Source organism: Xenopus laevis, chromosome 8L (genome assembly GCF_017654675.1).
Source record: "Xenopus laevis strain J_2021 chromosome 8L, Xenopus_laevis_v10.1, whole genome shotgun sequence".
In the NCBI taxonomy this organism is placed as follows: Eukaryota; Metazoa; Chordata; class Amphibia; order Anura; family Pipidae; genus Xenopus; species Xenopus laevis.
Genome location: NC_054385.1, coordinates 132,969,611 through 132,988,325, shown reverse-complemented (window position 1 = coordinate 132,988,325; position 18,715 = coordinate 132,969,611). Strand labels below are relative to the sequence as shown.

The 18,715-nt window shown below is 41.6% G+C and overlaps 1 protein-coding gene across 2 annotated transcripts; it reads left to right on the top strand.

Annotated features, from left to right (window-relative positions):
* Window positions 1-1,690: 1,690 nt before the first annotated feature.
* s100a10.L (S100 calcium binding protein A10 L homeolog) lies at window positions 1,691-14,458 on the top strand. Of its 2 annotated transcripts, none has more exon segments than NM_001093812.1 (3): window positions 1,691-1,722; window positions 10,697-10,845; window positions 11,279-11,568. In NM_001093812.1, coding segments are annotated over 2 exon segments (288 nt in total). In that variant the 5' UTR covers window positions 1,691-1,722; window positions 10,697-10,707; the 3' UTR covers window positions 11,429-11,568.
* The last annotated feature ends 4,257 nt before the right edge of the window (window positions 14,459-18,715 follow it).

The following is an 18,715-nucleotide window of genomic DNA, read 5'->3' as shown; positions in this document are numbered from 1 at the left end:
ACAGTCCAGTGGTAAAATGTGAGGCCCTGTCCCAAGGAGCTTACACTCTAGAAGTATAATGGGAGACCTTGTCCCAGGGAGCTTACACTCCAGTGGTATAAAGGAAGACCCTACCCCAAGGAGCTTACACTCTAGTGGTATAATGGGGAACCTCTCCCAAGGAGCCTACACTCTAGAAGTATAATGGGAGACCTCGTCCCAAGGAGCTTACACTCTAGTGGTAAAACGGGGACCCTGTCCCAAGGAGCTTACACTCTAGAGGTATAATGGGAGACCCTGTCCCAGGGAGCTTACACTCCAGTGGTATAAAGGATGACCCTGCCCCAAGGAGCTTACACTCTAGTGGTATAATGGGGACCCTGTCCCAAGAGCCTACACTCTAGAAGTATAATGGGAGACCTTGTCCCAAGGAGCTTACACTCTAGTGGTATAACGGGGACCCTGTCCCAAGGAGCTTACACTCTAGAGGTATAATGGGAGACCCTGTCCCAAGGAGCTTACACTCCAGTGGTATAAATGAAGACCCTGCTCAAAGGAGCTTACACTCTAGTGGTATAACGGGGACCGACCCTGTCCCAAGGAGCTTACACTCTAGAGGTATAATGGGAGACCCTGTCCCAAGGAGCTTACACTCCAGTGGTATAAATGAAGACCCTGCCCCAAGGAGCTTACACTCTAGTGGTATAATGGGGACCATGTCTCAAGGAGCTTACACTCTAGAAGTATAATGGGAGACCTTATCCCAAGGAGCTTATACTCCAGTGGTATAATGGGAGACCCTGTCCCAAGGAGCTTACACTCCAGTGGTAAAATGGGAGGGCCTGTCCCAAGGAGCTTACACTCCAGTGATATAATGGGAAACCCTACTCCAAGGAGTTTATACTCTAGTGGTATAATCGGAGGCCCTGTCCCAAGGAGCTTACACTCCAGTGGTATAATGGGAGAGCCTGCCCCAAGGAGCTTACACTCTAGAGGTATAATAGGAGACCTTGTCCCAAGGAGCTTACACTCTAGTGGTATAATGGGAGACCCTGTCCCAGGGAGCTTACACTCTAGTTGTATAATGGAAGACCCTATCCCAAGGAGCTTACACTCTAGTGGTATAATGGGAGACTAGAGCTAGATGAGTTTATGAGTAAGTGCCCATTTGGCACAAAACGCGTTAAGATATTCATGTCCTAATAATCTTTTTTTAACTATTTCCATATCCTTCAGCCACTGGCTGCTACAGGTATCGCTGTCTTTTTGATTTTTTCCAATAAAGCTTGAGACACAGAACACATAGAGTTAATTAGTGAGAGCAGAAATGTTATGTTAATGAGTAATGGAATAATAAGGTTGGCGGGTGCAGGGAGTTGGACCCAGTGCAGGTATGTGCCATAGAAACAATAGCCCATCCATCTCCCAATCCCCCCAGTGATCTGATAGATCCCTACTCCCTGCACCCTGCCTGGGTGAGGCCCTGCAACTCCCTGCTTTGTTCTGTACATTCCTGGCTGTGCAAGTGGGAGGGGGTGGAATGGGGATAAAATTCTTGGAATGGGAAAATCTTTTTCACCAAAAAGAAGAGAGAACAGGGCCTTGTATTTGGCAGGAGGGAGGGGGTTATTATGGGATGTGACTCAGAGATTCAGGGGCAGGTCCTGGGAGTTTCCTTCCTGTATAGAGCAGCGCCGAGTATCTCACCCACAGACACAGACTCAGCCCCAGGCAGGACACAAGGTGAGTACAACTTCGCTTTATTCACCGCATGCAGGGAAGGGCTTGGCCCAAAAGCTGACATTCTCTATAAGTGAATATGAATTAAAGTGGCGTCTGTATTACACGAGGCCCATTGCTCAGATACAGACCCCAATATAACGGCGGCTCTGTACCCCAATCTTACCAGCAGGGGGGCAATTATACAGGAATAGAGACCTGTGGCCCCAGAAGTAGAGGAGCCAATAGGGATCCAGAGAGACTGTTTCTCTGCCCAATATCTGGAGGGTACAAACCCCTGTATTTACTTGTAGTTCCACTAAAGCTTGTGAGGTACCAGAGCCCAATCTGCCCCCCACTTATCAATGTCCCCCGCTCTGTGCCCAGAAGAATATCTTGTTTTAGTCAAGTAGTTGAAGACAATAAAGCCTGGGGCAGATATTCACTTATCTTATTCACTTGCTCAGTACAGACCCCATTAGGCTGATATTTCGGGGCAGTTTTAGACTGAGGGGCAGAGGGTGTCGGACGTGCCCCACCCAAACACGAGACGAGCCCTTGTGGCTGGAACATCAGTACAAAATGAATATTATTTCATGCACCGGCTGTTTGATGTACTTTCTGTATCAGTGTTGGTGTGAAACTGCAACTCCCAGCAGTGTGAGAGCTCAGCACAACAACACTGGGGTTCTGCCAGCCCAAGGGCATCAGATCATTCAGTGCCAGACATAAGAAGATGCCAGGGCTCAGCAGTTGGTAGCCACAGGGAGGGGCAGTAGGTTTGTTGCACTCGTGACCAGTCTGGGGGTGTCCCTGGTATCAGTCTGGGGAACGTCAGTTATTTCTCTCTATTTCCAATTCTATCAGATACAGTGGAGCCCAAGGATTGGGGGGTACAGAAGAGCCCAGGGATTGGGGGGTACAGAAGAGCCCAGGATTGGGGGTACAGAAGAGCCCAGGGATTGGAGGATACAGTGGAGCCCAGGGGATACAGTTGAGTCCAGGGATTGGGGGGTACAGATGAGCCCAGGGATTGGGGGTACAATGGAGCACAGGGATTGGGGGTACAGAAGAGCCCAGGGATTGGGGGAACTATGGAGCCCTGGGATTGGGGGAGACAGTGGAGCCCAGGGATTGGGGGATACAGTTGAGCCCAGGGATTGGGGGAACAATGGAACACTTACCCCCTAGGTTCCAAATTGCACAGGTTTTTCTCTTATTTTGGGGCTGTACAATTGGACATATCAGGGTTCTGCAATGTGCCCCTCCTGTTGTTAAAAGCTCTAGGTGTGCTGGGAGTTGTAGTCCGTAGCAGCAGCTTTCTCCTTTATATAATGGGCCCCCCAACAGGGTATTTTACTCATTATATTTGTGAAGCATATTCTATATACATTAGTACTGAGTATCTCACCTGCAGGACTAGGTGGGGCCTCCTGGGAATATGGAAAAAGAATTGAATGTAAAAGTGTCACATGGATCATCACTTTGGGTGGATTTATTAATATTAATGTCCCCGCATGAAACACCGGCAACTCCCTGAAACCTGCATTCAAAATTCTCGGAGCTGGAGTGTAAGTTCTGCAGTCAAGAAATGATGTACCTCTGTACTAGCCGTAGTTCCTGAACCTTAAAGGCTCTATTGTATTTACAGTTGTCTGTAGGGTGTTGGGTGCAGGGCGGGGGTTTACTCTGGGGGGGGGGGCTGGTGCAAGTTTGGGTCGGGAATAAACCCACAGACACTTCCATTGCAACTCCCTGCCAGGTCACTCGCAGATCTGCAGGGAATCCTATAGGCTCCGGGCAGGGTGGGGAATACTATTTGGGAATCCTGCCCAAAGGTCAGCGAAGGGATTAAATAAATCAAGGACACAGACGGGCCTGCAGTTGGTCTCTGTAAACTGACTGATAACCCGGGGCAGAGAGTCCACACTCACATTAACTGCTGCCACACCCTGTTGCACTACAGTCTGTCTTACACACTCACTGGGATTTCTTACTCAACACTTACACCCCCACACTCACATACTTTATTACTGTGCTTACATATTCGATATTCATCTGAAAATCCTCTAAATGAAAGCAGAAATGTCAGTTCTCCTCGCACATGAGCTCAGTGTCTCCCTGAGAATTATCCATTGTGATTTCCCTGGTGGTGACGACACAATCCCTTTGGTGATGAAGATACAATAAGAAATCATTGAGGGTGATATGATATAGTAACTATCCCCTTGGGAGTCATTATGAGGATACAATTGTTTTGATATTGGTGACAATACAATAAACATCCCTTTGCTGCTGATGATGACACAATCTCTATGCTGGTGATGATAACACAATAACCATGCTGTTAGGCCAAGTAGCTAATTCTATGGCAGGTTCAACCCATAATCCTTTAGGTCCCAGCGTTTGTTTTCTTAACTTGGGTGCTGAGTGGGTGCGACAGGGAAATTGTTGGGAGTTATGTTGAGCATCGTGAAGAGGGTACAGTAGGAGGGTATGGGAAGAGGGTACAGTAGGAGGGTATGGGAAGAGGGTACAGTAGGAGGGTATGGGAAGAGGGTACAGTAGGAGGGTATGGGAAGAGGGTACAGTAGGAGGGTATGGGAAGAGGGTACAGTAGGAGGGTATGGGAAGAGGGTACTGTAGGAGGGTATGGGAAGAGGGTACAGTAGGAGGGTATGGGAAGAGGGTACAGTAGGAGGGTATGGGAAGAGGGTACAGTAGGAGGGTATGGGAAGAGGGTACAGTAGGAGGGTATGGGAAGAGGGTACAGTAGGAGGGTATGGGAAGAGGGTACTGTAGGAGGGTATGGGAAGAGGGTACAGTAGGAGGGTATGGGAAGAGGGTACAGTAGGAGGGTATGGGAAGAGGGTACAGTAGGAGGGTATGGGAAGAGGGTACAGTAGGAGTTTATGGGAAGAGGGTACTGTGGGAGGGTATGGGAAGAGGGTACAGTAGAAGAGTACAGTAGGAGGGTATGGGAAGAGGGTACAGTATAAAGGGATCTTTCCATCATTTCTACTCATTCCCTTACACAGTACCAGGATACAGCTTATTGCCCAGTACATTTATTGGGTATAATGGTTCCCTGTGGGACAATGTGGATTATTAATGGGGCAGAACAGGAAGGAATGAGGCAGCGCAGGATAAACAAGTCGTTTAGTGCAGATTATGTGGAACGTGTGTCCTTAGATACAGGGGTGAAGTGGTTTTGTCACTGCTTAGTCAACTTTCCCCACTGGGCGTCTTTATTATCTGCCTCTAGTGTATGTACAGGAGCAGCAGTGTGTCCGCTCTGAAACTATAACTCCCAGCACTCGCTGAATAGATCGACTGTGCCTTATATTAGTGTCCTGACATATGTACTTGCTAGGGATTCTGGGATTTGTAGTCACTTAGGAGAGTTGAGTTTCTTTATCATTGTTTTACCTACAATGCCGAATGAGTGTGAGCTCAGCTGTCTAGCAGCACATTGATCGAAACAACAGACAGGGGGGCAATTTATAAGGATTTACTGGCACAAAGCGACACACATTTCCCACAGTATCGTCCCCGGATACTCGGCATAATTATACATTTTAAGAGCTATTTTCTTAATGCACAGAATTAAAGGCTCTTATGCTCCATCATATTCCCATCTAGAGCTCAGCGGCTCCGGCTAAACTGGGGGAGTTAATAATGACTAATATAGGAAGTGTATAATTGGCCCCTGACTCATCCCTTTCCATTAGACGGACCACAAAGGCCTAAATATCTGATCAATTTGTCTTTGTACCAGAGACACAAGATTCCTCTTACACTTCCCACCTCTGATCATTAGGGATCATTATGTGATTGTAACTCACATACACCATTAGTGTTATTGGTCCTGATCAGCTTTACTTTCACCTTAACTAAAGGTTCAATACAAACAAAAATGTTTGGCCCATCTTCCCAATAACTGATTCTTTTCATTCCCTTTATCAGCTTAGTTGCTCTTCTCTGTACTTTCTTTATTTCATTACTGTCCCTTATATATTTATATATAGTGATCATATCCCCTTATATATTTATATATAGTGATCATATCCCCCTTATATATTTATATATAGTGATCATATCCCCTTATATATTTATATATAGTGATCATATCCCCCTTATATATTTATATATAGTGATCATATCCCCTTATATATTTATATATAGTGATCATATCCCCTTATATATTTATATATAGTGATCATATCCCCTTATATATTTATATATAGTGATCATATCCCCCTTATATATTTATATATAGTGATCATATCCCCTTATATATTTATATATAGTGATCATATCCCCTTATATATTTATATATAGTGATCATATCCCCCTTATATATTTATATATAGTGATCATATTCCCTTATATATTTATATATAGTGATCATATCCCCCTTATATATTTATATATAGTGATCATATCCCCCTTATATATTTATATATAGTGATCATATCCCCTTATATATTTATATATATAGTGATCATATCCCCTTATATATTTATATATAGTGATCATATCCCCCTTATATATTTATATATAGTGATCATATCCCCCTTATATATTTATATACAGTGATCATATCCCCTTATATATTTATATACAGTGATCATATCCCCCTTATATATTTATATACAGTGATCATATCCCCCTTATATATTTATATACAGTGATCATATCCCCTTATATATTTATATATAGTGATCATATCCCCTTATATATTTATATACAGTGATCATATCCCCCTTATATATTTATATACAGTGATCATATCCCCCTTATATATTTATATACAGTGATCATATCCCCCTTATATATTTATATATAGTGATCATATCCCCTTATATATTTATATATATAGTGATCATATCCCCTTATATATTTATATATAGTGATCATATCCCCCTTATATATTTATATATAGTGATCATATCCCCCTTATATATTTATATATAGTGATCATATCCCCTTATATATTTATATATAGTGATCATATCCCCTTATATATTTATATATAGTGATCATATCCCCTTATATATTTATATATAGTGATCATATCCCCTTATATATTATATATAGTGATCATATCCCTTATATATTTATATATAGTGATCATATTCCCTTATATATTTATATATAGTGATCATATCCCCTTATATATTTATATATAGAGATCATATCCCCCTTATATATTTATATATAGTGATCATATCCCCTTATATATTTATATATAGTGATCATATCCCCCTTATATATTTATATATAGTTACATAGTTACATAGTTAGTTACATAGTTAAATTGGGTTGAAAAAAGACAAAGTCCATCAAGTTCAACCCCTCCAAATGAAAACCCAGCATCCATACACACACCCCTCCCTACTTTTAATTAAAATTCTATATACCCATACCTATATTAACTATAGAGTTTAGTATCACAATAGCCTTTAATATTATGTCTGTCCAAAAAATCATCCAAGCCATTCTTAAAGGCATTAACTGAATCATCACCCGGCAGTGCATTCCACAACCTCACTGTCCTGACTGTGAAGAACCCTCTACGTTGCTTCAAATGAAAGTTCTTTTCTTCTAATCTAAAGGGGTGGCCTCTGGTACGGTGATCCACTTTATGGGTAAAAAGGTCCCCTGCCATTTGTCTATAATGTCCTCTAATGTACTTGTAAAGTGTAATCATGTCCCCTCGCAAGCGCCTTTTTTCCAGAGAAAACAACCCCAACCTTGACAGTCTCCCCTCATAATTTAACTCTTCCCTCCCTCTAACCAATTTAGTTGCACGTCTCTGCACTCTCTCCAGCTCATTTATATCCCTCTTAAGGACTGGAGTCCAAAACTGAACTGCATACTCCAGATGAGGCCTCACCAGGGACCTATAAAGAGACACAATTATGTTTCATCCCTTGAGTTAATGCCCTTTTTTATACAAGAACTTTATTTGCTTTAGTAGCCACAGAATGACACTGCCCAGAATTAGACAACGTGTTATCTACAAAGACCCCTAGATCCTTTTCATTTAAGGAAACTCCCAACACATTGCCATTTAGTGTATAACTTGCATTTATATTATTTTTGCCAAAGTGCATAACCTTGCATTTATCAACATTGAACCTCATTTTCCAGTTTGCTGCCCAGTTTTCCAGTTTAGACAGATCACTTTGCAAAGTGTCAGCATCCTGCATGGAACCTATAGTTCTGCACAATTTAGTCTCATCTGCAAAAATAGAAACAGTACTTTCAATGCCCACCTCCAGGTCATTAATAAACAAGTTGAAAAGCAAGGGACCTAGTACAGAGCCCTGCGGTACTCCACTAACAACACTGGTCCAATTAGAAAATGTTCCATTTACCACCACTCTTTGTAGTCTATCTTTTAGCCAGTTCGCTATCCAGGTACAAATACTATGTTCCAGGCCAACATTCCTTCATTTAACCAGTAACCTTCTGTGTGGCACTGTATCAAATGCTTTAGCAAAGTCTAAGTAAATCACATCCACTGCCATCCCAGAATCGAGGTCTCTACTTACATTCTCGTAAAAAGAAATTAAGTTAGTCTGGCAAGATCTATTACGCATAAAACCATGCTGGCACAAACTCATAGTATTATGATTTGCTATGAAGTCCAGTATCTTATCCTTTATTAACCCTTCGAAAAGCTTTCCTAATACTGACGTCAGACTAACTGGCCTATAGTTTTGAGGCTGAGAACGGGATCCTTTTTTGAATAGAGGCACCACATTAGCAATTCGCCAGTCTCTTGGCACAATACCAGATCTCAATGAATCCTGAAAAATTAAGTAAAGAGGTTTGGCAATCACAGAGCTAAGCTCGCTAATTACCCTGGGATGAATACCATCTGGCCCTGGACCTTTGTTAATCTTAACCTGTTCAAGTCTCTTTTGAATTTCTTCTTGTGTGAACCATGCATCATTAGTTGTATTACTAGAATTGGGAGTGTTAAGAAGGAAACCTTCACTTACTGGTTCTTCATTTGTGTAAACAGATGAAAAATACGAGTTCAGAATCTGCGCTTTTATTTTGTTTTCATCAACCAGCTGATCCCCCTCTGATAGTAAGGGTCCCACCCCTTCCTGCTTCATTTTTTTACTATTGACATATTTAAAAAATAGTGATCATATCCCCTTATATATTTATATATACTGATCATATCCCCTTATATATTTATAAATAGTGATCATATCCCCCTTATATATTTATATATAGTGATCATATCCCCTTATATATTTATATATAGTGATCATATCCCTCTTATATATTTATATATAGTGATCATATCCCCTTATATATTTATATATAGTGATCATATCCCCCTTATATATTTATATATAGTGATCATATCCCCTTATATATTTATATATAGTGATCATATCCCCTTATATATTTATATATAGTGATCATATCCCCTTATATATTTATATATAGTGATCATATCCCCCTTATATATTTATATATAGTGATCATATCCCCTTATATATTTATATACAGTGATCATATCCCCCTTATATATTTATGTACAGTGATCATATCCCCTTATATATAGAGATCATATCCCCCTTATATATTTATATATAGTGATCATATCCCCTTATATATTTATATATAGTGATCATATCCCCCTTATATATTTATATATAGTGATCATATCCCCTTATATATTTATATATACTGATCATATCCCCTTATATATTTATATATAGTGATCATATCCCCCTTATATATTTATATATAGTGATCATATCCCCTTATATATTTATATATAGTGATCATATCCCCCTTATATATTTATATATAGTGATCATATCCCCTTATATATTTATATATAGTGATCATATCCCCTTATATATTTATATATAGTGATCATATCCCCCTTATATATTTATATATAGTGATCATATCCCCTTATATATTTATATATAGTGATCATATCCCCTTATATATTTATATACAGTGATCATATCCCCCTTATATATTTATATACAGTGATCATATCCCCCTTATATATTTATATATAGTGATCATATCCCCTTATATATTTATATACAGTGATCATATCCCCCTTATATATTTATATACAGTGATCATATCCCCCTTATATATTTATTTATAGTGATCATATCCCCCTTATATATTTATATATAGTGATCATATCCCCTTATATATTTATATATATAGTGATCATATCCCCTTATATATTTATATATAGTGATCATATCCCCCTTATATATTTATATATATAGTGATCATATCCCCTTATATATTTATATATAGTGATCATATCCCCTTATATATTTATATATAGTGATCATATCCCCTTATATATTTATATATAGTGATCATATCCCCCTTATATATTTATATATAGTGATCATATCCCCCTTAACTGTCTCTTCTCCAGTGTAACCAATCCCAACTTGCCTTCCCCCATAACTGATCCCTCCCATTCCCTTTATCAGCTCAGTCGCTCTTCTCTGTACTTAGCTATTTCTATCCCTTTTGAGCAATGGAGAAAACAACTGCTCTGTATGGTCAGCCCAGCACCATCCACCCTTCACCTTTATCTCTTCTGTCTCTAGAGGGACAACCATCAAGACCAGTGGGAATTTTTCACCTCAAACAGACATAGCTACTGTTTGGGCCTCTATGTGGGCTGATTGGGCCTCTGTGTACTTGAAATGCCAGGGCCTATTTTAATTCTCAGTCCGGACCTGGCACCATTACAGAAGGATAATCCTTACTCCCCATGTGGCACAATGACTCTCTCCTCCCATGAGTCTTTACCCTATAGAGAAACGAATCTTGATGGGCCTTGGCAGCTGCAGACTGGCATTGAGTGTTATCAGTGAAGCCAAAATAAATATTCCAGATATAGCCATCAGGATGTGCCACTAAATCAATGGGTTATACAACAAGAACAAATAACATGGGGGTGGTCTTTGCTTTACAGAACCAGAAAAGATGGTGGCCCCCTCTGAGCTAGAACATTCCATGGAGAAAATGCTGTTGACTTTCCACAAGTTTGCAGGAGAGAAGAACTACATGAACCGGGACGACCTGCAGAAGCTTCTGGACAGCGAGTTCTCAGAGTTCCTGAAGGTGAGTAGGAGTTGGCCCTGCATCGGTGATATGAATGTTTGGCCAGATTTGGCCAAGTTCCCGTTTCAAAAGACCATATATATATATATATCAGATTCTGCTCTAACCTTCATGATGCCACCACAGATTAGATGTTTGACACCAGTTCTGCTTCACACTAACCATCGGGAACCCATGCCGGGAAATGGATCTAAAAGAGAATTCAGGACACAACCTCAATTAGTCTAGATTTAGTCTATTGTATAAATCAGACCCATTCCTGGACCACAAAGCACTGAATACAGCTGGTCCCACATTGGGATGAATATTATACAGGTTGCCCCATGTTAACAATGGAAGCTTAGAAAGTGCATTCATTGTATGTAGCCATGCTACTTCTGTACTTCCAGTCAGCTCTTTAACCAATTACCCTGTGTCCTTTGCGCCTGTTTAGAACCAAAATGACCCACTGGCCGTGGACAAAATCATGAAGGATCTGGACGACTGCCGCGATGGGCGAGTGTCTTTCCACAGCTTCTTCTCTCTCATAGCCGGCCTCCTCTGCGCCTGCGACGATTATTACGTCAAACACATGAAAGTCTGAAAACGCGGAGAAGAACCAACGTCTTGATGACGAAAAACTCGCCAAAACACCGCCGCGTGGCAGCCAATAGCTTATTTCCTCTGCAGCCACTCCCACTGTCACGTGACCAAATCCCAAATAAACCCCAATCTTGTTTTTTTAATATTTTGCCTTCCAGTGTCGTTTTTTTTTCTCTGGTGCCCAAACGGTTCATTTCAAAATTCATGATTAATTGGAAAAAGTCTGAACCACAAATTAGCCCACAACATTCCAATGTGAAAGCAACTGGACTCGGTTTCAAAGAACGTGGTTATGGAATACGGGAATTCTGAAAATATTTACAGAGTCGTCAAGTTTTCTGAATGTGCAGTGAGAGAGGAACAGGTCTTGGGTTCTTTTGCAGATCCATTTCTCAGCATGGGTTTCTGATGGTTGGTGTGAAGGACTGGTATTGTGCCAGGCTTCATAAAGTTTCATAAGAGATACGGCTAGTACAGAACCCACAGCAGGATAAATACAGGGCCAATTCCATGTATAATACCCAGAACTCACAGCAGATAAATACAGGACCAATTCCATGTATAATACCCCAGAACACACAGCAGATAAATACAGGGCCAATTCCATGTATAATACCCCAGAACCCACAGCAGATAAATACAGGGCCAATTCCATGTATAATATCCCAGAATCCACAGCAGATAAATACAGGGCCAATTCCATGTATAATACCCCAGAACACACAGCAGATAAATACAGTGCCAATTCCATGTATAATACCCCAGAACCCACAGCAGATAAATACAGGGCCAATTCCATGTATAATACCCAGAACCAACAGCAGGATAAATACAGGGCCAATTCCATGTATAATACCCAGAACACACAGCAGATAAATACAGAGCCAATTCCATGTATAATACCCCAGAACCCACAGCAGATAAATACAGGGCCAATTCCATGTATAATACCCCAGAACCCACAGCAGATAAATACAGGACCAATTCCATGTATAATACCCCAGAACCCACAGCAGATAAATACAGGACCAATTCCATGTATAATACCCCAGAACCCACAGCAGGATAAATACAGGGCCAATTCCATGTATAATACCCCAGAACCCACAGCAGGATAAATACAGAGCCAATTCCATGTATAATACCCCAGAACCCACAGCAGATAAATACAGGGCCAATTCCATGTATAATACCCCAGAACTCACAGCAGATAAATACAGTGCCAATTCCATGTATAATACCCCAGAACCCACAGCAGATAAATACAGGGCCAATTCCATGTATAATACCCCAGAACTCACAGCAGGATAAATACAGGGCCAATTCCATGTATAATACCCCAGAACACACAGCAGATAAATACAGGGCCAATTCCATGTATAATACCCCAGAACTCACAGCAGGATAAATACAGGGCCAATTCCATGTATAATACCCAGAACCCACAGCAGGATAAATACAGGGCCAATTCCATGTATAATACCCCAGAACACACAGCAGATAAATACAGGGCCAATTCCATGTATAATACCCCAGAACCCACAGCAGATAAATACAGGGCCAATTCCATGTATAATACCCAGAACACACAGCAGATAAATACAGGGCCAATTCCATGTATAATAAACCCAGAAGAAGGAGTGTCTTATCCCCCCAAGCCTTCAATAAAATCTGCTGATGGGCTGTAGGCAGTTTATATGGGGACAGGGCTGAATCTTCTCTAGTTCTAGTTAATCTTCTTTTTCAACTGAGGATGATGAGATAGAGACAGGCAGAGATATTTGATTGTGGGAGTGACTAGTGTATCTTGGGATCCTTTCTAGACAGTTCATCAGCCAGGTTTTCTGAAGGTGCATTTCATTAAAGGGGAACTCCACCCAAAAAATGTTTTCCAAATGAAAGAAAATGTCACACTAAACAACTTCAATCAGTTAGCTGAGTACATATGGACATGTAAGCCTGCCTGTGTGAGTGCTAACTAGAGTCAGCTCTGATGGGGTGTCTGCTTCCCCTTTAAGATGCTAATTGTTGTTATACCCAGTAATTAGGGTATCAGCGTTATTGGCAAGACTTCATTTAGACGTTCAGTCAAGCCCTGAGCCAGAATAGACTCCACCCCTTGAGCAAGCCCCATCTTGTACATTGGTATTTATTATTCTGCACACATTAGGGGAGGGGGAGGAGTAGTGCCAGGAACAATCTCAGGGGACAAGGGAAAATATTGGAATTCAGATGAACAGAGGTGGGTGCATTTAAATCCCCCCTGTCTGATTAACAGATAACATAGAAGCATGTTGCAGCCTGCACTTGTTTCTGTAAAGCCATGCAAAATAACAGGACAGTGGAACTGGAGTCGTTTGGTATAACTGGCAGCTTTGCCAAGGCTGAACCTACAAAATCAGTCAGGCTAGGGTTAAACATTCACCTCCTTTTATTTCTTTTGGTTAAATACAAGGAGGAAAAAGTAAATAAAAAGTGGTTGTCGGTTACTTTCAGGGAACACAATTCCAGTGAGTCTGACCCATGAATAGGGGTGGATATTGCAGGAATACAGCCGGTCTATTAATAACAAAGTAACAATATTACTGGGAATTTATTCTTTATATTTCTTTTTTTTAACCTATTGCGCCTGTTTAGAACCAAAACGACCCCATGACTGTGGACAAAATCATGAAGGACCTGGATGACTGCCGCAAAGGGCAAGTGAACTTCCGCAGCTACTGCTCTCTCATAGCCGGCCTCCTCATCGCCTGCAACGAGTATTACGTCAAACACATGAAAAAGAGGTGAAAGAGGGGAGAGCGCCTGAGGCCTCGATGCCGCCAAACTCGCCAGAGCACCGCCCTCACCGCAGCCAATATTCAAATTCGCTCAGCAGCCACTCCCACTGTCCCCTGAACAAATGCACAATAAACTCTAAACTTGTGGTTTTTTTTGCTATTTGCCTTTCAGTTTCCTCCTTATTTCCTCTATTCCAGATTTATGGAATAAATGGACCAGTGTCATCATCATTAAAGGGAATATAACCACACCCCCTTTGTGAATAGTCTGATTTATTCTTTAACACAAGCGTTAAAGGGTCTGTTTTCTGTCTCATTAGAGGTTTGGATATTTTTATGTTATTCTGAATTTGCCTTTTATTTCTTACACTCTGTAAGCTCAATCCGTCGGGTCTCTTTCCAGCCAGCAGTGCTGTAAATGTTAACAGGCCTTGTAGTGGCCTTTAAGTTAACTTTTAGTATGTTATAGAATGGCCAATTCTAAGCGATTTGGTCTTCATTATTAATTTTTTATAGTTTTGGAAGTATTTGCCTTCTTCTTCTGCCTCTTTCCAGCTTTCAAATGGGGTCACTGACCCCATCTAAAAACAAATGCTCAATAAGGCTTCAAATCTGTTGTTATTGTTACTTTTTATTACTCTTCTTTCTATTCAGGCCTCTCCTCTTCATATTCCAGTCTCTTATTCAAATCAGTGAATGGTTGCTAGGGGAATTTGGACAATAGCAACCAGATGGCTGAAATTACAAACTGGAGAGCTGCTGAATAAAAAGCTAAATAACTCAAAAACCACAAATAATAAAAAATGAAACCCAATTGCAAATTGTGTTAGAATCTCCCTCTCTACATCATACTAACAGTTAATTCAAAGGAGAACCACCCATTTAGAGGGTAAAGAATCCTTCCACATGCCATGCGCTGATCCTGTGAATATATCTAGAATCCCTGCCGTAAAGCAAGATGGGCCTGCTGTGTTTTGTAAGAAAGGAAGTAGCGACAGCCACATACAAGGAAATGCAAATTTTTAAACATTACTCTACTGTTACTCCTCCTCTTATGCTGCTTTTTATTCAGCAGTTCTCCAGTTTGCAATTTCAGCCATCTAGTTGCTAGGGTCCAAATTTCCCTAGCAACCGTGCATTGATTTGAGTAAGAGACTGGAATATGAATAGGAGAGGCCTGAATAGAAAGATGGGTAATAAAAAGTAACACTAATAATACATTTGTAGCCTTACAGAGCATTTGTTTTTTTAGATGGGGTCAGAGACCCCCATTTGAAAGCTGGAAAGAGTCAGAAGAAGAAGAAGGCAAATAATTCCACGTGTGTGTGCTGCACAAAAAACCAACAGATCAAAAAATAAGCAAAGGGTCTGACTGCACACAGGATGATTCCATTGAAAGGGGAAGTTCACCTTCAAAGTAACTTGTCATATGATTATTACTATCTGAACAAAAATTGCAGTTGGTCTTCAGTTTTTATTTGTAACATTTTTTTTTAAAACTGCCGGGAGGGCAGGGGCTTGCGATTGGGTTAAATGGGAGGAGCAGCAGCCGCCGGATCAGCGGGTTCCGCCCAAATTCCCCAAGAATAAATTGAATTTCTGTACAAGAAATGGAAATGACTGGCAGGGGAATTGCAATAACGACGACGGCAGAAACTGGTGCAGCGAGTCTGGAATCCACTCCGTTTTATTTGCTGGTTACGGATTAAATCAATTTCGCTCCAGAAGACAAAGCAGGGTCCCTTTAAGAGAACTCCTGCAGGTATAAAATGATTTATAGTGTTCCCAGGGATCTGCACTTTGTGGCGTCATAAAAATTCCTCCTAAATACCCACAACTTCTCACCAACATACCACTGGTACTGAGTGTGAAGTCAAGGTTCCCTTTAACAGATATCCCTGCAGAACTGATCTCTATGAACTAATCTGGCCCAAGGAGCTTACAGACTACTGGTATAAAGGGAGACCCTGCTCATGGAGGCGACACTCTAGTGGTATCATGGGAAACTCTGCCCCAAGGAGCTTACACTGTAGTGGTATTAAAGGCGACCCTGCCCAAGGAGCTTACACTCTAGTAGTATCACGGGACACTCTGCCTGAAGGAGCTTACAGTCTAGTGGTAAAATGGGCGACACTGTCTCAAGGAGGTTACAATTTAATGGCATAATGGGAGACCCTGTCCCAAGAAGCTTACACTCTACTAGTATAATGGGAAACCCTTTCTCAAGGAGCTTACAATTTAGTGGTGTAATGGGACACCCTGCCCCAAGGAGCTGACTACTGGTATAAAGGGAGACCCTGCCCATGGAGGTGACACTCTAGTGGTATCATGGGAAACTCTACCCCAAGGAGCTTACACTGTAGTGGTATTAAAGGAGACCCTGCCCCAAGGAGCTTACACTCTAATAGTATCACGGGACACACTGCCTGAAGGAGCTTACAGTTTAGTGGTAAAATGGGAGACACTGTCTCAAGGAGCTTACAATCTAATGGTATAATGTGAGACCCTGTCCCAAGAAGCTTACACTCTACTAGTATAATGGGAAACCCTTTCTCAAGGAGCTTACAATCAAAAGTATCACAGGACACCCTGCTTGAAGGAGCTTACAGTCTATTGGTAAAATTGGCGACACTGTCTCAAGGAGCTTACAATTTAATGGCATAATGGGAGACCCTGTCCCAAGAAGCTTACACTCTTCTAGTATAATGGGAAACCCTTTCTCAAGGAGCTTACAATTTAGTGGTGTAATGGGAGACCCTGCCCCAAGGAGCTTACACTCTAGTAGTATCACGGGACACACTGCCTGAAGGAGCTTACAGTTTAGTGGTAAAATGGGAGACACTGTCTCAAGGAGCTTACAATCTAATGGTATAATGTGAGACCCTGTCCCAAGAAGCTTACACTCTACTAGTATAATGGGAAACCCTTTCTCAAGGAGCTTACAATCAAAAGTATCACAGGACACCCTGCTTGAAGGAGCTTACAGTCTATTGGTAAAATTGGCGACACTGTCTCAAGGAGCTTACAATTTAATGGCATAATGGGAGACCCTGTCCCAAGAAGCTTACACTCTTCTAGTATAATGGGAAACCCTTTCTCAAGGAGCTTACAATTTAGTGGTGTAATGGGAGACCCTGCCCCAAGGAGCTTACACTCTAGTAGTATCACGAGACACCCTGCCTGAAGGAGCTTACAGTCTAGTGGTAAAATGGGAGACACTGTCTCAAGGAGCTTGCAATCTAATGGTATAATGTGAGACCCTGTCCCAAGAAGTTTACACTCTACTACTATAATGGGAAACCTTTCCTAAGGAGCTTACAATCTAGTGGTATCACGGGACACCCTGCCTGAAGGAGCTTACAGTCTAGTGGTATCATAGGTGACTCTTGACATACAGCTTACATGTCAGTTTTAGAATGAGAGTGATGATCCCAAGAGCTTACAATTGAATGGTTTATAATGAGTAGAATAAGGAGCTGGATCAGAGAGTGGGGAGGCAGAATATTTACCCAGAGAAGAAGAAATAATGAGACTCAGACTCAGACTGTGGCCCTTGTTCTTATCAGGGACACTGGGAAGGGCAAATATTTACCCAGAGTTCCTGAGGACAATCCCTCCTGGTTTATGGCAGTGTAAGGGTGTGGGGGGAGCAGGAAGGATTCTGGGATACGGGGCTATAAAACAATATGAGCTGCTTCTGAACACAAAGGTGTGAAGAGAACTTGGCTGGGGCTGCTGGGAGTTGTAGTTCATTATTATTTCCTCACTGAATGTCAGGGCTCAGGGGGCTACAAGGGAGGGAGCAATAAAATGTGGGGAGACTCCGGCCACTCTCCCTATTTACTTTGGACTGGGCTCTCTCCCCCCGGGGGTGATGCTCTGACTCCTCAGCCCCAGCCCTGCAGTGTTTGTGCAAAACAGTCCCAGTTGCCGTGGCGATGTGGCTGAGTGAGTGAGTGCTGGGCGTGGGCACATGTGAATCACTCCAGTATTTAGGGAAATCCTCTCTAACTGCGGTTATGGGGTAACTGAATGACTAAATGCACCCTTTATGTTCCAACACTCTCTGAGAACATACACTATACTGACATGCTCTGGTAACATCCAATGAACTGACATGCTCTGGGAACATACTGTACACTGTACTGACATGCTCTGGGAACATACAATGAACTGACATGTTCTGGGAACATACACTGTACTGACATGCTCTGGGAACATACAATAAACTGACATGTTCTGGGAACATACACTGTACTGACATGCTCTGGGAACATACAATAAACTGACATGTTCTGGGAACATACACTGTACTGACATGCTCTGGGAACATACAATGAACTGACATGTTCTGGGAACATACACTGTACTGACATGTTCTGGGAACGTACACTGTACTGACATGTTCTGGGAACATACACTTTACTGACATGTTCTGGGAACATACACTTTACTGACATGCTCTGGGAACATACAATAAACTGACATGCTCTGGGAACATACTGTAC